The 18,103-nt window shown below is 30.8% G+C and overlaps 3 protein-coding genes across 6 annotated transcripts; 2 read left to right on the top strand and 1 right to left on the bottom strand.

Moving 5' to 3' along the window:
* Nucleotides 1-507: 507 nt before the first annotated feature.
* On the top strand, nucleotides 508-6,403 carry LOC123300593 (protein lin-54 homolog). The gene is made up of 9 exons (XM_044883186.1): nucleotides 508-590; nucleotides 1,038-1,208; nucleotides 2,260-2,535; nucleotides 2,596-2,870; nucleotides 3,099-3,524; nucleotides 4,018-4,387; nucleotides 4,498-5,012; nucleotides 5,495-5,751; nucleotides 6,085-6,403. Exons 2-9 carry the CDS (start codon nucleotides 1,082-1,084, stop codon nucleotides 6,254-6,256), a joined length of 2,418 nt encoding a protein of 805 aa, XP_044739121.1. The 5' UTR covers nucleotides 508-590; nucleotides 1,038-1,081; the 3' UTR covers nucleotides 6,257-6,403.
* Nucleotides 6,404-9,037: 2,634 nt separating this feature from the next.
* On the bottom strand, nucleotides 9,038-11,154 carry LOC123300594 (myb-like protein X). Of its 4 annotated transcripts, none has more exons than XM_044883191.1 (2): nucleotides 10,743-11,154; nucleotides 9,038-10,517 (listed from the first exon to the last, which is right to left on the bottom strand). In XM_044883191.1, exons 1-2 carry the CDS (start codon nucleotides 11,059-11,061, stop codon nucleotides 9,046-9,048), a joined length of 1,791 nt encoding a protein of 596 aa, XP_044739126.1. In that variant the 5' UTR covers nucleotides 11,062-11,154; the 3' UTR covers nucleotides 9,038-9,045. The 4 variants fall into 4 exon arrangements, with proteins under 4 accessions (XP_044739126.1, XP_044739123.1, XP_044739124.1 ...); XM_044883188.1 differs by having other exon boundaries at nucleotides 9,038-10,551; nucleotides 10,717-11,154; XM_044883189.1 differs by having other exon boundaries at nucleotides 9,038-10,535; nucleotides 10,707-11,154.
* Nucleotides 11,155-12,680: 1,526 nt separating this feature from the next.
* LOC123300595 (DNA polymerase epsilon subunit 2) lies at nucleotides 12,681-17,173 on the top strand. Its single transcript, XM_044883192.1, has 10 exons — nucleotides 12,681-12,869; nucleotides 12,935-13,076; nucleotides 13,139-13,311; nucleotides 13,378-13,602; nucleotides 14,483-14,602; nucleotides 14,660-14,798; nucleotides 15,479-15,714; nucleotides 15,776-15,962; nucleotides 16,812-16,988; nucleotides 17,059-17,173. The coding sequence occupies exons 1-10, from the start codon at nucleotides 12,799-12,801 to the stop codon at nucleotides 17,146-17,148; spliced, it is 1,560 nt and encodes a 519-aa protein (XP_044739127.1). The 5' UTR covers nucleotides 12,681-12,798; the 3' UTR covers nucleotides 17,149-17,173.
* The last annotated feature ends 930 nt before the right edge of the window (nucleotides 17,174-18,103 follow it).

An 18,103-nucleotide genomic window follows, 5' to 3' on the forward strand; every position in this document is an offset into this window, starting at 1 on the left:
TAATTGTTTACATACATAAACCGTTAACGAACTCAACAGAATGCGTCCCAATGTATTTTTTTAACATTTTTAAGTTGGTGTCAAACATTTAAACGCGGCCCATTGGGATGAAAGAAAGCTTCAGTCAAATCAAAACATATTTTAAAAAATAATAAAAAATTTGTGCATAAAATCAAACTTGTGATTGAAATAATTACTTATTGTTATACATATTTCCTAAATTAAACATTTTAAATCGAATTAAATAGTGAATATTTTTAATTTTGTTTGATTAGAATATTCGATAATGGAGGGCGCGTGATTTTGAACTCATATTATTCGAAATAATCACAAATCTCTGTGGGCGGTAAATATACAATATAAATAATTTTTTATTTATATCCGAAAATATTGAATTGTGTTTTTGTGTTCGATTATTATTTTAAAGTTGTAAATAATCTTGTTATCGTGAAATCGTTTTTGTTCGATTTTAAACAAATTCCATATATGTATATGTTGTTGACTAATGATAATGCCAAAGCTTCATTAGGTTAAGTTAAAAATTTGTGTAATTAAAAATTAATCATTTTAATTTTCATTATTCGAATGAGGTACGTTTATTTTTCATTTATTTACTTTGAAAAAAAAAAATTTGATAAAAATAGTTTTTCAAAAATTTTTATAACATTTTGAAGTTCAAAATAGGAATAGATGTCGCCGCGTCATCTAAATATAATTGATAATTTGTAAATTAAAAATTCTTTCTATTCAAGTTACCTAATAATTATATTTATTTATTTAATTTGAATTTAATCACATTTTAATTATTATTTAATTTAATTTATTTTGTAATTAAAACTAATTAAATTGTCCCTGAAAGTAAAAACCTAACGGAAGGATATTATTATTGTATTATTTGAATATTTGAATTTTTAAAATTTTGAATATCGTTCAGGATCTTATGTGAAGTTTTTTTTTTTTACATTTTCAAAACCGTAATGTTCAAATCCTGAATTTGATATTAGATAGTGATGGAAATTTTTGTATTTTATTTTTAGTAAAATTTTCTTTCAAAAGTGTGTTAAGTTAGAAAATATTTTCAATGGATAATATGGAAGATAGTGGAATATCTGAATCAGAAGTGAATCTTACGTCTTTACGACGTGATTTAGATAATATTGCTAGTCTACAAGCTGAATTATTAACGATGAACTCCGAAGATGATGCAGGTAATTTAAAAGTTGTATTAGTCAAAGCATGAACAATTGGTTCACCAATTTTTTTTGTAAATTTTACAATCAAATTTAAGAAAATTTAAGTGTTTTCTATCCAGAAGTAGTCCTTCCATTAATTTATTATTATTATAAGTGTAAACTAAATAAAATGCCTTTATTTCTGAGACAATTTTTATGCTCAAAACTTAGTTTCAAATACAAACTTTTAAGCTTAAGTCAGATATTACTTAAAAAATTAAAAATGGTAATTTTATCATTTCTTGGACGATAATAATTTTTGTGTCAATTCTTTTAGGACACATTAAGACAAATTTTACATTTTTTAAGTGGTATTCTCGGTAAAATAATAAGTTTAAAATATCTGTTTTTTACTCAATTATTTAGCCCAACTCAAGAGGCTGATAAATTATCCAAAATGGGTGCATGTACCTACACTGTTAAATGGCTTAGAATTACTTTTTGGGGTACCAAAAAGAGCCCAATTAAAACTATAATAAAAGAATATATGGTACACGAGTCCAACCCCTCTTGGGCAAACATTCATAGCCAAGACTATATGTACAAAATTAATCTCACAGGAAACGATCTCTGCAGATTTTGTCATGAAGAGAAGAAATAAATAAATAACAAAATATAATAAAACATAGCGGGTGCGAGAGACCAGCAAATGGACCCCTAGCACCTAGACCAAGGTGTCCTCTGTACTCTCCTTAAGAAAATCCTGTCATCCGAAGGCAAGACGTCTTCGGATAAGAGATCCGTATCGAGATCTCTACCAGGATTGATCTGAACCTGACTACCTGTAGATTTCTGCATGTGCAAATAACATGCATGTAGGTTCCATCGTCCTCCATACAGGTCCTACAAGTGGGATCATTCGGAGAAAACTGTAATATTTATCCTGTGTGAATGCGAAAGCCCCACTCTCAAACGATACCATCACTTAAGATGGACTGATATCCAACCAAGTGAAAAAGTGTCGGCCACATATATCCAAAAGTTTATTTAATAAACTGACTTATATTTTGTTTTAATCGTTTCTTAGATACCAACGAAATGGAATTAGAAACTGAATCCACCCAAGAAGATGTAGTAATTGATGACGTTGAAGTTGAGATTGAAACAGAACAGGCATCTTCACCAACAGCAAGTAGTCCAGATATTAAAGAACAACAAATAAAAATTGTTACAACTGGTCCGACATCTACGTTAAAAGCGATTGCTCCAAAACCGATAACAGCTTCAATTGCTCAGAAAACAACGCCTAAAACGAATATTATAAATACTGGGGGACAGCAAATTGTTCTTATCCAATCTCCAGGTACAGCTTTGTTCAATATAGTTCAGTCAATATAACATTAAATTATTTATTTTTTTAAAGGGGGTACAGCAAATGCAGTAAGTTTGAGTACAGGACAGCCTATAAAATTAATATCACAAACGGGACAACCGGTTACGTTGCCCCAATTTCAAGCACGTCAACAACTGGTTAAAACCACTGATGGAAATTTAATTTTACGTACGGCTTTACCAAAAGGTCAAACATCTACACAAGCTACGTTAAAAACGAATCCTAGTTTGAAACGTATTGTACAAACGTCACCAATGACACAGAAAAAGATGTTTGTCACGACACCTGGAGCACAGACTATAAAGGTAAGAATTTTGAGACATTTGTAAATATTTTTAAATGAACCCTGAACTTTAGTTTGTTTTATCTACATATTGAAGGTAATTCTTTGGGTAAGGATTTCATAGTGGGAAAGGGTTTCTTTTTTTAATATTTCTAACGATCTCAATAATAAGAACCACTCAAAGAAGGGGGAAAGTGGCGTAAGTGATGGAGTATGGAACTCACGAATTGTTTTTCTTTTGCATTTACAGACAGAACCAACCACACAAATGGTAAAAATTATAACAAACACACCGGGTTCAACGTCCATGGGTAATCCCAGCAAAACAATTAGTTTATCTCAAGCCCAAGAAATGGGTTTATTAACATCCACACAAGTTCAACAATTGTTACCCCACACAGTTGGTAATAAAATTATAATCAATAAATCAGGTCAAACAAAACCTACCACACAGCTTGTGAAAGTGGCTACAAGTCAATTTCAAAAATCTCCAACAAAAATTTTACCAGCACCAAAATTTGTACAAAAACCTGGTGGACAACAAAAAGTTTTGATTAAACAGGGCAATCAATTGAAGACGGGTATTATTAATACGGGTCAACAAGTGTTGAGAATACCAGCAAGTCAATTGAATTCAAGTGGACAAATTCATCAGATTAATTTACCTGGACAAGGAGTAAGTATTTTTTTTATTCCTGTCAACCGAAAATGAATCATTTCAGAACGGCTGGAGATTCGAGAGGTCATTGTTAAAGCAGTGTCACAACTTTTTCCTCTACGAAAATATTTAGAGCTAGGAATAATAGCAATACATAAGAGAGGTTCCGCAAAGGGGTTCTGTGCACCCTTCTTGAAAACAACCTGTCACTCTAATGCTATAAAATTCTGTCGAGAATGATGATGAACCACCACTGGACAATTTGGCCTGTCACATGCACTGAGCAAAGTTCCAGTAATCAAAATAGTTCTGGATTCAATAAATGTCTGTGTTATTCAGTGCCAGGCGTTTTAGTTCCTCGAAGCATTCATAGAGTATGCTCAATTGGAAACTTGACGCCTCAAGGACCCGAAGTTCAAATCTATTAACTTCTCTTTCAAATTTGTTCAAATTTTCAGAAAATTTGTCAAATAATATTATTATTAAAATAATTTTATCAATCAATCAATAGGTTCAATATGTTCGATTGGTAAATACATCAAACAGTAATCAATCAAACACCAGCGCTGCCTCATCAACAGTTGTAACATCAACATCGGGCAGTACTTTAGTTCGTACCACAACCGCATCCGGCCAACAAAAGGTTCAAACAATTGTACCGGTTGCACTTGTTGATCGAACCGGAAACATTTCACAAGGACAAAGTATTGTTAAAGTGGTACCAATGAGTACAAATCAAACGGCAACGACAACAGTACGGCCAGTTGCTCCAAAAACAGTTACGACTTTGGGTACAACACAACGAACAATTGTTGCTTCATCGGGTAATACACAAGGAAAAATCGCTGCAGTGCCTGTTTCAACTGTTAATACAATTCAAGGTATTTAAAACTTTTAATACTTAACTTTTATAAAGGATTTTCGGAAAATCGGAGGTTTTTTTGTAATTTTGTAATTTCTTTTTTTACATTTTGCATTATTTTGTTTGCAGGTACAACAATATTACCAACCAGTCCAGGTAATTCAATTGTAATGTTACCAACCCAGTTTGTTCAATTACAACAACAGCAAGATATAAATCGTAACAATAATACCGTACCAAAAGTATCACCAAAAATAGAAAAATTAGATTCACCAGCAAAATTAACCACTGAAGCAATAATACAAGAATACGTGGGACGACCATCTTCAACATTGGAACCAAACGGTTTACGACCACGTAAACCATGTAATTGTACAAAATCACAATGTTTAAAATTATACTGTGATTGTTTTGCGAACGGGGAATTCTGTCATATGTGCAATTGTGTTAATTGTTTTAATAATTTAGAGAATGAGGAAGAACGACAAAAGGCGATTCGTAGTTGTTTAGAACGTAATCCGAGTGCATTTCGTCCAAAAATTGGTAAAGGTCGTGATGCTGGCGAAGCTGCAATCCGGAAACATACGAAAGGATGTAATTGTAAACGATCTGGATGTTTGAAAAATTATTGTGAATGTTATGAGGTAATTTTTATACCCTGTATATATTAAATTTAGCCTCAAGTTTGTAACGCTCAGAAATATTGATGATATGAACAAAATTTTGATATATGTGTTCATAAAATAACCGAATATGTCCATTTTCGTTTGTCTGTCCGTCCATCCGTCTGTCCATGAGTAGGATATCTCAAAACGAAAAAAAATGTCAAGCTTAAATTTTTATAGCATGTTCAGGACGTAAAAAGTGAGTTTGAGTTCGTAAATGAGCAACATAGGTTAATTTTACCTTGGATTTTGGGTTCGCATAACCCATCTTGTAAACCGTAAGAGATTAGAGTAATTTTGATCCAAAAAATACAAAAATCGGATTCATTTGATGATTGGATGCCTAGTTTTTGAGATATAGTCCAAAATTCCTTTCGAAGAACGATTTCTCGGTTCGAATTCAAAAAATTCTTTAAAAATAATTGTTTAAAAGTAAAATTTGAATTTTATATTTTTTTTAGGCAAAAATTGCTTGTTCCAATAATTGTAAATGTGTTGGATGTCGAAACATCGAAGATTCGTTAGAGAAGAAAAGTTTACGACGAATTGCACCGTTAATTAGTTTAAACGATAACAATGCGAATAATTTGGGTCTAAAACAAAGTACACCAACAAATAAATTACCTACGGCCATACCATATCATAAAGGTCGATATCTAGGTTACAACACACCAAATGTAGAAATTAATTTTAGACCAATGTTAGGAAATAACACAAAGTAAGTTAAAAAGATCTAAGGTATTATTTGACAGTCTTTACAGAACAGCTGGAAATTTGAAAGGTTGTTTAAGAACGATATTCAAATAAAATGACAACTGAAAAAATGACGGGTTGATTTTTTTTGGTTAAAACTGAGGTATTTCCTGCAGCACATAACTGCACTAATTCTTGTTTTTAATATTCATAAATTTGGAAATCTTCATAGAGAAACTTGTTAGGCGTAAAATTAAAAAAGGGTCTCTCAAATTTCCTAGCCGATTGTCAAGTATTACGCCTGGCTAAACTAAAATTCAATGATTTTCTAATGAAATTTAATATTTTCTTTTTGTAGACAAGCATTCGCATTTATGACAACCGAAGTAATCGAAGCCACCGTACAATGTTTATTAGCAAGCGCTGAAACGGCTGAAAAGAAAGGACTAAATCATAGTGAAGTAGAGTGTACGGTGTTAAAAGAATTCGGACGATGTTTGGTTGAAATTATCAACACAGCAAAAAGCTAGAAATAAGATTTTTTTTTGTGTAATTGTATATTTGCGGGATCGTATGTATGCGCGCGTGTACGTGTGTGTGCGTGTGTGTGTGTATTTTGGGGTCATAAGTAGAGCTATATTTTATTAGCGTTTAAAACAACAATATTTTTTAAATAAATAGATGTTTTATTATTAGAACAATTTATTAATTTTATATTTAATATATTTCACAATATTTCATTAAATATAAATTATAATTTATCATAAATGAATGGATGATGGTTCAACCATTTTAGAACAAATTTCATAATTTTATTTTATTTAAATAATTTGGGTATACGTAAAATGTATTTTTATTTTATTACGTTCGTCTCTGCTCTGTGATACCGATTAATTAAAAAGTTATTTTTAGAAACGACGCACTTACGAAACACGTAGCACCACTTGTATAGATAATATAGTCTAGAAAGTGCGTCGTTTCAGGTTAGACAGCAAATTACTTTCGTGAAGAACTCTATTTGAATAGTTTTGTGTCGTATGGGAGATAACCACGTAGCCAAGAAAGGGTAAGAGACTTTTAAGAGACGCTATTTTAAGCAAATAAAGCCTAACAATACAATTCTGTCGAGGTCAGAATTGATTAATTTCTCCAAGGATTTGAGCCCCAACATTTTAAACCTGACATCCTGCAGGTTTCTGCAAGTGCAAATAACCTGTGTAGAGACTTCATCGTCCTCCATACAGGCTCTACAAGTGGGATCATCAGAGATTTTGATATTATGGAGGTGATAGTTCAATTGACAGTGTCCTGCCAAAAGTCTCATCAGTCACCACCCTTCTCAATTATGATCTAGTAAGTTTCAGGCGAGCGCAGTCGAATGACTAAATGTATTACAAAGTACAAGTTTAAACAGGCTGACTATATGGATGGTTAGTCAACGTTTAGTTCTCCCGAAACTACTATATGGAAAATTTAGAAAAAAACGAGATGAAGCCTCGATATTTCTCGTTTATAATTTTAAAAAGAAGAATCAATCAATGTGCTTATTTTATGATCACCCTATAAAAATATCGAAACCAAACGGAATTTTATATCAACAAGTAGAAATTAAATGATGCACGGACTTACACCTGTGAGAATTCATATAAAATGTTGAATTTTGGCGAATAAATCTAAATTTTTCTTATACCCAATTCAACGAGTTTTGTGTCTTTATACATTCAAATTTTTATGCAATTGTGAATATATTTAAAATTATATTTCCCAAAATAATGATTGTTTTAAAAAGAGACGATGGTTTTAGTTTATTTAAAAAAAAATTAAATGTCTGTATGATAGCAGAATAGAAGAATCATTATTTTTTCAGTAATTAAAATCAATTTCGAAAATTATTAATATTAAATCGGCCTAATGATATATTTATTTTAATTATAAAAATTCTGGATTCTTGTTTTCAGTAACATTATTCTTTATTATGATATTGCAACGTTTCTCAATTCCGAAACATGAGATAGAATTCCATAATGAGTTCACTGGTATAGTTGCTGGCCTCCAATATTATGGAACTGTTGAGAAATAAGTTATTCAGAATTAATGTATTTTTTTTAAATCTTTTTAATATAAAGACATGAAACTAAAAAAATGATTTATAAATATATTATATAGATTTTTATTTTTTTTTCATAGATAAGAAATGAATGGTTTTATTTAAAAAAGGAAATGATGAAATATTATTTGCGGCAATAAATTATGCTATAATTAAATGTGATCATTTTAAAATAAAAATTTATTGTAATCTCTTTTTTTTCAATATCATAGTAAAACATCAAATCCTTTTCTATTCTAGTCCTTTTACACACAATATCTTGACGAGGCTATCAAACTGACTGATGCGAAAACAGATTTTGATTGAAAGAAGAGGAAGTGGTGGAGAAAAATTTCCAAAACCGTGTGTGAAATCTGAAACCAATATGACATGGAATTACAGAAGCAATTCTCGTGTCAAAATATGCTCAACGATCGAATGTACAGAGTGATTCAGTTGAAGATCATTTCAGGATCATCACAATCTACATTCATCGTCTTGTTTGTGGCACATTTACAAGATCAACTTTTGAATCATCGCAATATTTTTATCAAATTTTGCTTGATTCTTTCCCAACAAAATGATAAATTTTGATGAAGACTCGAAACACTCGATATTTTCATTGAAGATGCGTTTCCAATTGTCTACTAAATGCTTAACGTCCTGGTACAACTTTGGTTACAACTTTGCGTCGTCTCAAAACATGCCTTAAATCGACAATGTCTGAAGATTTTGATATAAATCGTACTCGAAAAAAGAGTTTGTTGTTTTTATTGACTTTATGGGTGAGTACCATTCTTTCAAGACTAGTGTGTGACTACGTTACGGTTTCTGTGACCTCTGATTGGGGTTAATAATTCGAGTATGGCTCAAAAACGGCAAATAGGACGATATATTTGACTGCTATTGAAAGCTTGATACTGGCACGGATTTTTTCGCCTCTCGAAATATTAAGGCGATTTTTTCGAGATTATTAATTTTGATAGTTTTCAGTTTTTTATTCTTAACTGAGAACTATCAAAATTGTTTGCTCACTGTGACCCTCAAAATGAATTTAAATCAGATCCAACTTGATGTTATTTTTCCAAAAGACAAAACTCTTAATTTCCTTACTCTATAAAGGTATCCAAGCCAAAAGCTTCCAAAAAAAGTCAAAATTAAAATAATTAAATGATTTTATTTCATATAAACATTTAATGACATAAAAAATACAATTATTATGATATAACAGTTTCAAAATTTAACTATTTTCGGTTTAACAATATTCGGTTTTGTAATTACTTTCGAACTATCGGGAAAATCATCTTCCACATTCGAAAATGACGTTATAGTATTTAATTTAATTGTATTTTCTTCTTGTTTCTGTTGAAATTGTGGACAATCCTTTTTCAAATGTGTAACATCTCCACACATTCGACATCCACCACCTTGCGGATACAAACCTTGTGGATTATCAGGACATTGACGGGATACGTGACCTTGTTCACCGCATATAAAACATTTCGCAAATTTGTATGTGTTATCCTTAACAACACGACAATTAAAACTTGTATGTTCCGTGGAACCACATTTGAAACAAATACCAGTTCCAGAGGTTTCAATCAGGGATGTCGCTTTATTACCAACTTGTGGACAATCTGATAATAAATGTCCGGCTTGTCGACATTGAAAACAAACTTTCTTTTTATCACGCGTTAATGCTTTTTCCGCTTTACGTCGTTCTAATTTCATCGTATGAAATATTTCATTTCGAGGTATACCTTTTTTGATCATTTCTTCTTTTAATTTTTGTAAACGTTCTGCATCGGATTTCTTTACGGGAAAACCAGAATACATAACAATTTCTTGTTTTTCGCCGTTAACTAAGACATATTGTTTTTGATTTTGTTCTGGTTTTCGACGCATTTTTTCTTTTTTACGCGGTTTTTGATTTTCTGATTTTTCTTCAGATTTGTTATCATTATTTTCTTCGGTAACGATATTATTACTAATTTGCAATTTTTTATTCTTTTTAGGCTTTTTCTTTTTAATTTGTAAATCGATTTTTTGCTCGGTATGTACAATTGATTCTTCAACTGGAGCGTCATCATCGGAATCCGTCATATTTTCATTAGTTTCCGAATTATTTACTTGATTTTGTTCCTCAATACTGTTGATATTTGGATTATCTTGGCTATTAACTTTGGAATCCAAATTTTTCGTCTTATTCTTTTTTGTTTTGGTTTTTTTGCCATTTTCCAAGCTATTATTGTTTTCCACTGTTGAGTTCCCTTTCTTTTTCTTCTGATTATTATTTTCAGGTTTGGAATCTTCAGTTAAAATTTGACTTGATTTTTGTTTCTTCTGGTTTTTATTCTTCATATTATCATCATTTTCTGATAATTTTCGCTTTTTTGTATTTGATTTTTCTTTTGTTTCAAGTTTATTTAAAGTTTTTTCAATCTTTTTCGTTAATTTTTCATATTTAACATTTTCTTCTGAATCGATTTCATTACAAAATTTATCAATTCCTTCTTCATCCAAATTAGTACTTTCACTTGCACTTGTATCGTCATCGTCCATTTCTGAATCATTTTCCGTATTCAAATTAGAATTTTCATTTGATTCTTCATTATTTGATAAATTTTTCTTCACTTTTTTCTTAGACTTTTTCGTTTTCAATTCAATTGTGTTAGATTCAACTTCTTCATGCGATCCAGACTCACCATTCTCCTTAACTTTATTTCCATTCAATTTTTTATTCGACTTTTTCGTTTTTAATTTAATTTTCGAATCATTTTCCGTATCCAAATTAGAGTTTTCATTTGATTCTTCATTATTTGATGAATTTTTCTTCATTTTTTTCTTAGACTTTTTCGTTTTCAATTCAATTGTGTTAGATTCAACTTCTTCATGCGATCCAGACTCACCATTCTCCTTAACTTCCTCACCATTCTCCTTAACTTTATTTTTCTTCAATTTTTGCACTTTCTTCTTATCAATCTTATTTTTTGATTGATTTTCATTATTATTTGTTTCGTTATCTGAAAATTCTGCCCATGCAGGTTCTGTAAACGGTTGTTTTTGTTCGGCTAAAAATGCTTGATAGTTTTCCTGTCGTTTTTTCTCAAATTCCTTTCGTTTTTCCATTTCTCGTTTTTCGTTTTCGGTTTGTACCATTTGTTGTTTCATAACAGACCATTGTGTTCCATCTTCTGGTAATCGTTCATTTGAGGCCTTTGAACCTTTAGCTCGAGCAAAACGAGTCATTTCGTTGAATGAGTAAATAAATTTTTAAAATGTAAATATTTTAACCTCATTTAACCACATGTCATACAATTATGATCCGGCTGTTTTTATAGATGTCACCAGAGTCGATCTATCATTCCCGAAAGCCGCATTCAAAAGAACTTAGTAAATAGTTAAAATTAATTTTTTTGCATGAAATTACGAAAATCAAATCCTTCTGGAACCTATGTATTTCAGAATATTATTCCGATAAATCTTTACCCGATTTCGGTAAAAAATTTAAAACGTTATTCCGAATGATTTTATATTGAACTATTTTTCATTCATATTTATTTTAGTTGAAATATGTATGAATACATATAATAAAATATCTTTTTTATCAATTTTTCTGGTTTATTTATTATTATTCAATATTATACCTACCTTTATCATTTATCCTTTACATCGATTTCAGGAATATCAAACAGAACCTACATTTTTAACAAAATATTACTACAATTATTCATTTATAGGTAAGTTATTTAATTAATTATTATGATGTTACAAGAAGTTAATTAATTAATTATTATAATGCTACAAGTTATTTTTTGTTTCAGAAGTAAAAATTTTAAAATTTGATGTGTAAATTGTGCAAAAATATCATATAGGCAAAGCACGTTACAAGTTATTTTTAGGTTTCCGAAGTAAAAATTTTAAAATTTGGTATCAGGAGAATATGTTAAACAGGTGATATATAGACGTAGCAGATTTTACATGTCTATGGATATTAAAGTATAAAAAAAATAATAATAATAGGAGGTGTGTCTTTAATATAAAATTATAAAAGAGTAAGATATATAGATATTGTATTGAACCAAAAAGAGACAAAGTATATTAGTAATATCAGTGCTGGCAATCCAACGGCACTAGAACCAAACAATACCAACCTTAGATAATTAAAATTTATTTCTTACATATTCTCCTGTTACCAATTCTTATAAAATTTTATTATTTTAATCAAATAAACGTCTAAATTATGAAAAAATATCATATAGGCAAGGCACGTTACAAGGTATTTTTAGGTTTCTGAAGTAAAAATTTTAAAATTTGGTATCAGGAGAATATGTTAAACAGGTGATTAATAGACGTAGAAGATTTTGCATGTCTATGGATATTAAAGTATAAAAAAAAAAAAAATAATAATAGGAGGTGTGTCTTAAATATAAAATTATAAATGAGTAAGATATATAGATATTTTATTGAACCAAAAAGAGACAAAGTATATTAGTAATATCAGTGCTGGCAATCCAACGGCATTAGAACCAAACAATACCAACCTAACATAAATAAATTTTTTCCGTGCGTTCTCCTGTTACAAATTCTTATAAAATTTTATAAAATAAATTTCATTACATATTAATTATTAATATAATAATTAAATTTATTTTGTTCATGTTCTATAATGTTAAAAATTCTTCTGGTTCTAAAATTTTATGTGAGATAAGGAAGATTGTGAAAGAAAATTTTTACTACAATTCCACTTACGATAGTTTTTCGAAAAGGATTACCTATTTACGAAATAATGAACGATCGATCTATTGATTCGTATGCATGAAAGTGGATTAATTGATTTTGAGTTTAAAGCACTTTTGAGTAAGTTACCTGCAAATGATGTGCCAGAAGTAAATATGATTCCGATTATTTGAATGCAACCTCTGCATTTGTCATTACAGAGGGCTCTGATAACACTGACAGAAAAAAAACCGGGAAAATTTTGTTATGATGGATTACGAAAAGTACAAGAAAAAAGTTCAAAATGCGTTCAAATTAAGTGGTTATTCAATTAAAACGTAAATATAAAAAATCTTATTAAAAAATGGAAATTCTTATTAAATAAATTGATTGAAATTTCTAGTGAATTATGTAAAATTATTCTTGAAAATTGGAATGATGAAATAGAATTCGATCAATGGATCGATGCAGTAATCGATAATATACAAAATTTATCGTTATCTCACTCAAATTTAACTGAAAATGATATTGAAACGGCAGTGAGGGTAAGTGGAACAGTTTAATCCGTTAAAACTTAATTTATTATTAAATATTTTTCTATTCAAAGAATTCTTTACGTTCCGGCCAAGATGACACGGAAACAGTTTTAACCGTGATAAACGCTTTTGATACACCAAAATTTTCTTACGATATCGAACGCAAAAAATTTGTCAAAGATGATACCAAAAATTTATTATATTTTCCGAACGCCGATGCAAAATCTGAATTGTTCACTCGCAGGTACGTAAAAAGAATTCAGTAAAAATAAAACAGGGATAAGCTAATCTTTTGAATTTCATTTTTAAGGTATACGATAATATTACAGCGTGTTCTACGAAATGAATTATTTAAACCAACATTACTGGGTGATAAAAGTCAAGATGTACAACTGAGCTCAATCGAACAATTGTTAAGTGCGGGAAATAAAAAGAAAAATGCTATTGTTTTAGGTTTACTGACACAAGTTAATGAAGGGAAATGGTTTATTGAGGATCCCACTGGAATTTTACAACTAGATTTAACAAATGCTAGGTAAGTAAGGTTAATGGTACGAAACTGCCGGGCACAATAGGCATCCAGGAGTTTCGTTTGCGAACTTCAAGCTACTCCTTAAAGAAGATAGCTTAGGTTAAGTTAGAGTGGCTGTCCTGGGATGGGGCACACTTAGACCATAGGGTCCGTTGTGATACCGTAAATGCGTTGGCCCATCCCCGGCCACTACTCCATGAACCATTTGGAGCTGTTTAAGAACAGCAGGAGGGCTTTGACGTCGACTGACTTTAGGTCGGAGAGGTCGTCAAAGAGAGTCTGGCTCAAGTAAGTCCATCTCCTCAGGGCAAGAGCTGGGCATTGACAGAGAAGATGAGAACTCCCGGGTATTTATTGATGTTTGTGTCCGGCAGCATTGTGCCATTTCTGGCAAGTTCGTCGGATTCACAATTTCCTGGAATGTCCCTGTGTTAAGGACGTACGGCAGTCCTAAGAGGAGATCTTAAAAAAAGGCCAATCTTAGATGGAAAGAGAAAAGTATTTGTGGTATTATAAGACAGATATGGCCTGAGTACAATCGTGGTCGTTCCGAAGGTCTTATATCGCTTCCAAGGGCCTTTGTTAACAAAAGTGTATCACGACTATTTTCGGAGCAGTCACAGTGGGGAGAAAGAATAAACGATGTCTTATCTTCTCAGGTCTTGCCCTGAGGAGTTGGACTCACTTGAGCCAGCCTTTCTTTGACTATCTCTCCAACCTTTATTCCGTTGACGGCAAAGCACGCTGCTGATTTTTCGGTATCACAACGGACCTTATGGTCTAAGTGTGTCCCGTTCCACCTCAGGATAGGCACTTTACCCTAAACTACTTGAAACTTCAATCATGTCTTTAGTAAGCTAAACATTTTGGTTTTTTTTTCCAGATATCATGTCGGTTTATTTACGGAAAATTGTATTGTTCTTTGTGATGGTACTTTCGAAGAAAAAACTTTAATTGTCCAAGGAATGGCACATCCACCAGTAGAATTAAGCATAGACAGCAGGTATTTCTTGAAATTAAACTCAAATTCATAGGGTTTTTATATTTTTTTTAATTTCAGAGAGTATTTTAACGATATAAATACATTCGGCGGGCCGTCAAAAACTAGTTTAAAATTTTCCAAACGTCTATCAGATATCGAAAAGAAAAATCAAAATGGTATCATATTTATATCGGACGTTTGGTTAGATAAAATCGAGGTAAAATATTTTAAAAATTGATAAATAGTTTATAGTATTATTGTTTTAAAGGGGTAGTTAAAACGATAAGGAGGAAATTGTCGCAAACTGTCGATAGCAGTTATGTAGAGATTTAAAACGGGTAGTAACAGGGTCGGATTAAGAACGAGCCAAGAACCCCATAGCTTTCACCAATTCGATAAAACTAGAAAATTATCTTTTTTTGTTGTTGTTCTTTGATGAACGATTTGGTTTCTTGGCTGAAATAACTACAATAAAATCTTCACAGCTAAAACTGAGGGCTGAGAATCTTGTAAAGATTTTAAATGTACAAAGCACCCCGATTTTAAATCTATAAAGCACCAAGAATAAACGTTTGAAATGTATCATGCATGTTATCCAACTTGGGTACACTTATAGATAAAAAGTTTAAAGGGTTCATACCAAATGTTGGCCCGATAAATTCTAAATTCGACCCTAGGTAGTAATAAAAATAATATGATATAGTGGAGGTTTCCGCAATCTGATCCGTAGTACATAAAAAAATCAGTTTCCCGTAAGCAAGGAGACCTTTTTATGACGAGTAATTTGACTTTCTAAAAAAAATTAAAAAACATACTTTTGTTATGAAATTATCCCTCTTTCGTGCCTATAAACTGTTTTCATATGTTTATAAATTAATAATTAACATATTTTCTTAGGTTTTACAAAAATTAAAAGTATTTTTCCAAGGTTTCAATGATGTACCTCCAATAGCTTTTGTATTTATGGGTAATTTTCTATCGAACGATAAAGGATGTGAAAAAGCTTATGAATTAAAAACATTATTTAAAGGATTAGGTGAATTAATTTCTAGATATCAAAATTTAATTGAACAAAGTACTTTTATATTTGTACCAGGGAAAAATGATCCAAATGCAGCGAATATTTTACCCAGGTAAGTATTATATATCAATTGAAAACAAATTTACGAAACTAATTGGAACTTTTATTTTTAGAGCTTCGATATTAGATTTTATAACAGAGGATTTTCGTAAAAAAGTACCGAAATCTATATTTACAACGAATCCATGTCGAATTCAATATTGTACTCAAGAAATTGTTGTGATACGAGAAGATTTGTTGACCAAAATGTTTAGAAATACAATTCATTTTCCTGAACATAATGATAATATTGCAGACCATGTAAGTTAAACTCGGATTAGTTTTCCGTTTCAGAAAAATGATATTGAATTTCAAAACAAATTCATGATAAATACTTCAGGTTAAGGCCTTCAATAATTACACCGACTTTTACACCGCTCTTTTTCGGTAATAATCGTCAGGATAATAATTGAATATCCTGACGAGTTATATTATTCGTTTAAACGTTAAATTATGGAGAGTAGATCATCTTAGTGTATCAAAAAGTGTCCGACGAAAAGCATTAAATAAAGATGATGCTACTTTAGCAAATTGGACATTTTAAAAGAAGTAAGCTCCAAGTAATAAGAGATGATAAAGAACTCAACAAGTTCTTAAAGAAGGATTGAGAAGTTCACATCAAATCCCTTTTGTTACACAAGCGCCATTCTAGTCAGTTCTAGAACTGTTGTTTAATGCTTTCAGCTGAACCATTTTTTAAGACGGTTCTCCTTACCTCTACCCTCCATACGTTATAAATGGTATTTTTTATTAACAACCATAACGAGTATACCACCTTAAATGTGCTTAATTCAACATAATTTTATGCAAAATATTGTTAAAAGATATTGATCGGCTTCATTTAATCCTATTACTCGTCCTTAAAACTCACCTGACATGTTTCATCGTTGCTTTTTATTGTTTAAATCGAATGCTATAAATTTTGATTATATTTCTTGCATAGAGAGTAGAACTGTCACGGCCTGGTACGACGTCGAAGGTAATTTTGCCGTCGCAGACCTAGAGAGCTGAATACGCCAAGTGTTCACTTAAAGGATCTTAGACCAATGTTATTCGATTTGAAGATAAATTAAATTCTGAAATATATTTTTTTTTAAATTTTTGTTTTAGTTTACGAAAACAATATTAGGTCAAGGACATTTATCACCATTTACATTGAATGTTTTGCCAGTTTATTGGAGTTACGATTATGCTTTGTCCTTATATCCATTACCTGATTTAATTGTTGTAGGAGATAAATTTAAAGCATTTACGCAATCATATAGAGAATGTGATGTTATAAATCCGGTAAACAGATGTGAAGTCAAATTTACAAGGAACGAGTAGAAAAAATTATTAATGATTCTGTATTTTTTAGGGTCCATTTTCGACAAATGATTATTCATTTAAGGTATATTATCCAGCTACTAAAGAAATTGACGACAGTTACATACCAGCTGATTTATAAGCAAGCCTCCTGTACATTTTTTTAATTATATATCCAGATTGTTTTTAAATAAATTATTTTTTAATATTTATGTGATTTTTTTTTAACTAACCCATTAGAGTGTCTAAAGTTTTCAGTGCGATAACTATGGTAAGTAGTCCAGAACTCATTTGCCCCACTTATGGCAGCGGATCAAAAGTGGTATCACCGCTCCAGGTGCTGTTTAAGTTGCGCAGGTAGAACGGCAACGAATTTAAAAATTATATGAATATTTGACAAATTTTCATTGCATCCAACAATTTATGGATGAATAACTATCGCGGCGAAAAATCAACTAAGCAGCAACAACTATCAAACTGTCTGATCTTATAAATTTTCTTAATTACGATCAAGCATGTTGGCAGACGTAGCTTTAGTAAAATCTCACATAACCCTTAAATTTTGATAAGGCGACTCCTGGTCGTACGTTAAAATGAACCAGATAAATGTAAATTGTGCAAAAATATCATATAGGCAAAGCACGTTACAAGTTATTTTTAGGTTTCTGAAGTAAAAATTTTAAAATTTGGTATCAGGAGAATATGTTAAACAGGTGATATATAGACGTAGCAGATTTTACATGTCTATGGATATTAAAGTATAAAAAAAATAATAATAATAGGAGGTGTGTCTTTAATATAAAATTATAAATGAGTAAGATATATAGATATTGTATTGAACCAAAAAGAGACAAAGTATATTAGTAATATCAGTGCTGGCAATACAACGGCACTAGAACCAAACAATACCAACCTTAGATAATTAAAATTTATTTCGTTCATATTCTCCTGTTACCAATTCTTATAAAATTTTATTATTTTAATCAAATAAACGTCTAAATTATGAAAAAATATCATATAGGCAAAGCACGTTACAAGGTATTTTTAGGTTTCTGAAGTAAAAATTTTAAAATTTGGTATCAGGAGAATATGTTAAA

The sequence above is a fragment of the Chrysoperla carnea genome, chromosome 5 (assembly GCF_905475395.1).
Source record: "Chrysoperla carnea chromosome 5, inChrCarn1.1, whole genome shotgun sequence".
Lineage (NCBI taxonomy): Eukaryota > Metazoa > Arthropoda > Insecta > Neuroptera > Chrysopidae > Chrysoperla > Chrysoperla carnea.

Coding starts and splice junctions, on each gene's coding strand:
- LOC123300593 (XM_044883186.1), top strand. CDS start 1,082: ATGGATAATATGGAAGATAGTGGAATATCTGAATCAGAAGTGAATCTT. Junction 4,388..4,497: donor AACTGTTAATACAATTCAAG/GTATTTAAAACT, acceptor TTTTGTTTGCAG/GTACAACAATATTACCAACC. Junction 5,013..5,494: donor ATTATTGTGAATGTTATGAG/GTAATTTTTATA, acceptor TATTTTTTTTAG/GCAAAAATTGCTTGTTCCAA.
- LOC123300594 (XM_044883187.1), bottom strand. CDS start 11,061: ATGACTCGTTTTGCTCGAGCTAAAGGTTCAAAGGCCTCAAATGAACGA.
- LOC123300595 (XM_044883192.1), top strand. CDS start 12,799: ATGATGGATTACGAAAAGTACAAGAAAAAAGTTCAAAATGCGTTCAAA. Junction 14,603..14,659: donor GAATTAAGCATAGACAGCAG/GTATTTCTTGAA, acceptor TTTTAATTTCAG/AGAGTATTTTAACGATATAA. Junction 16,989..17,058: donor AATGTGATGTTATAAATCCG/GTAAACAGATGT, acceptor TGTATTTTTTAG/GGTCCATTTTCGACAAATGA.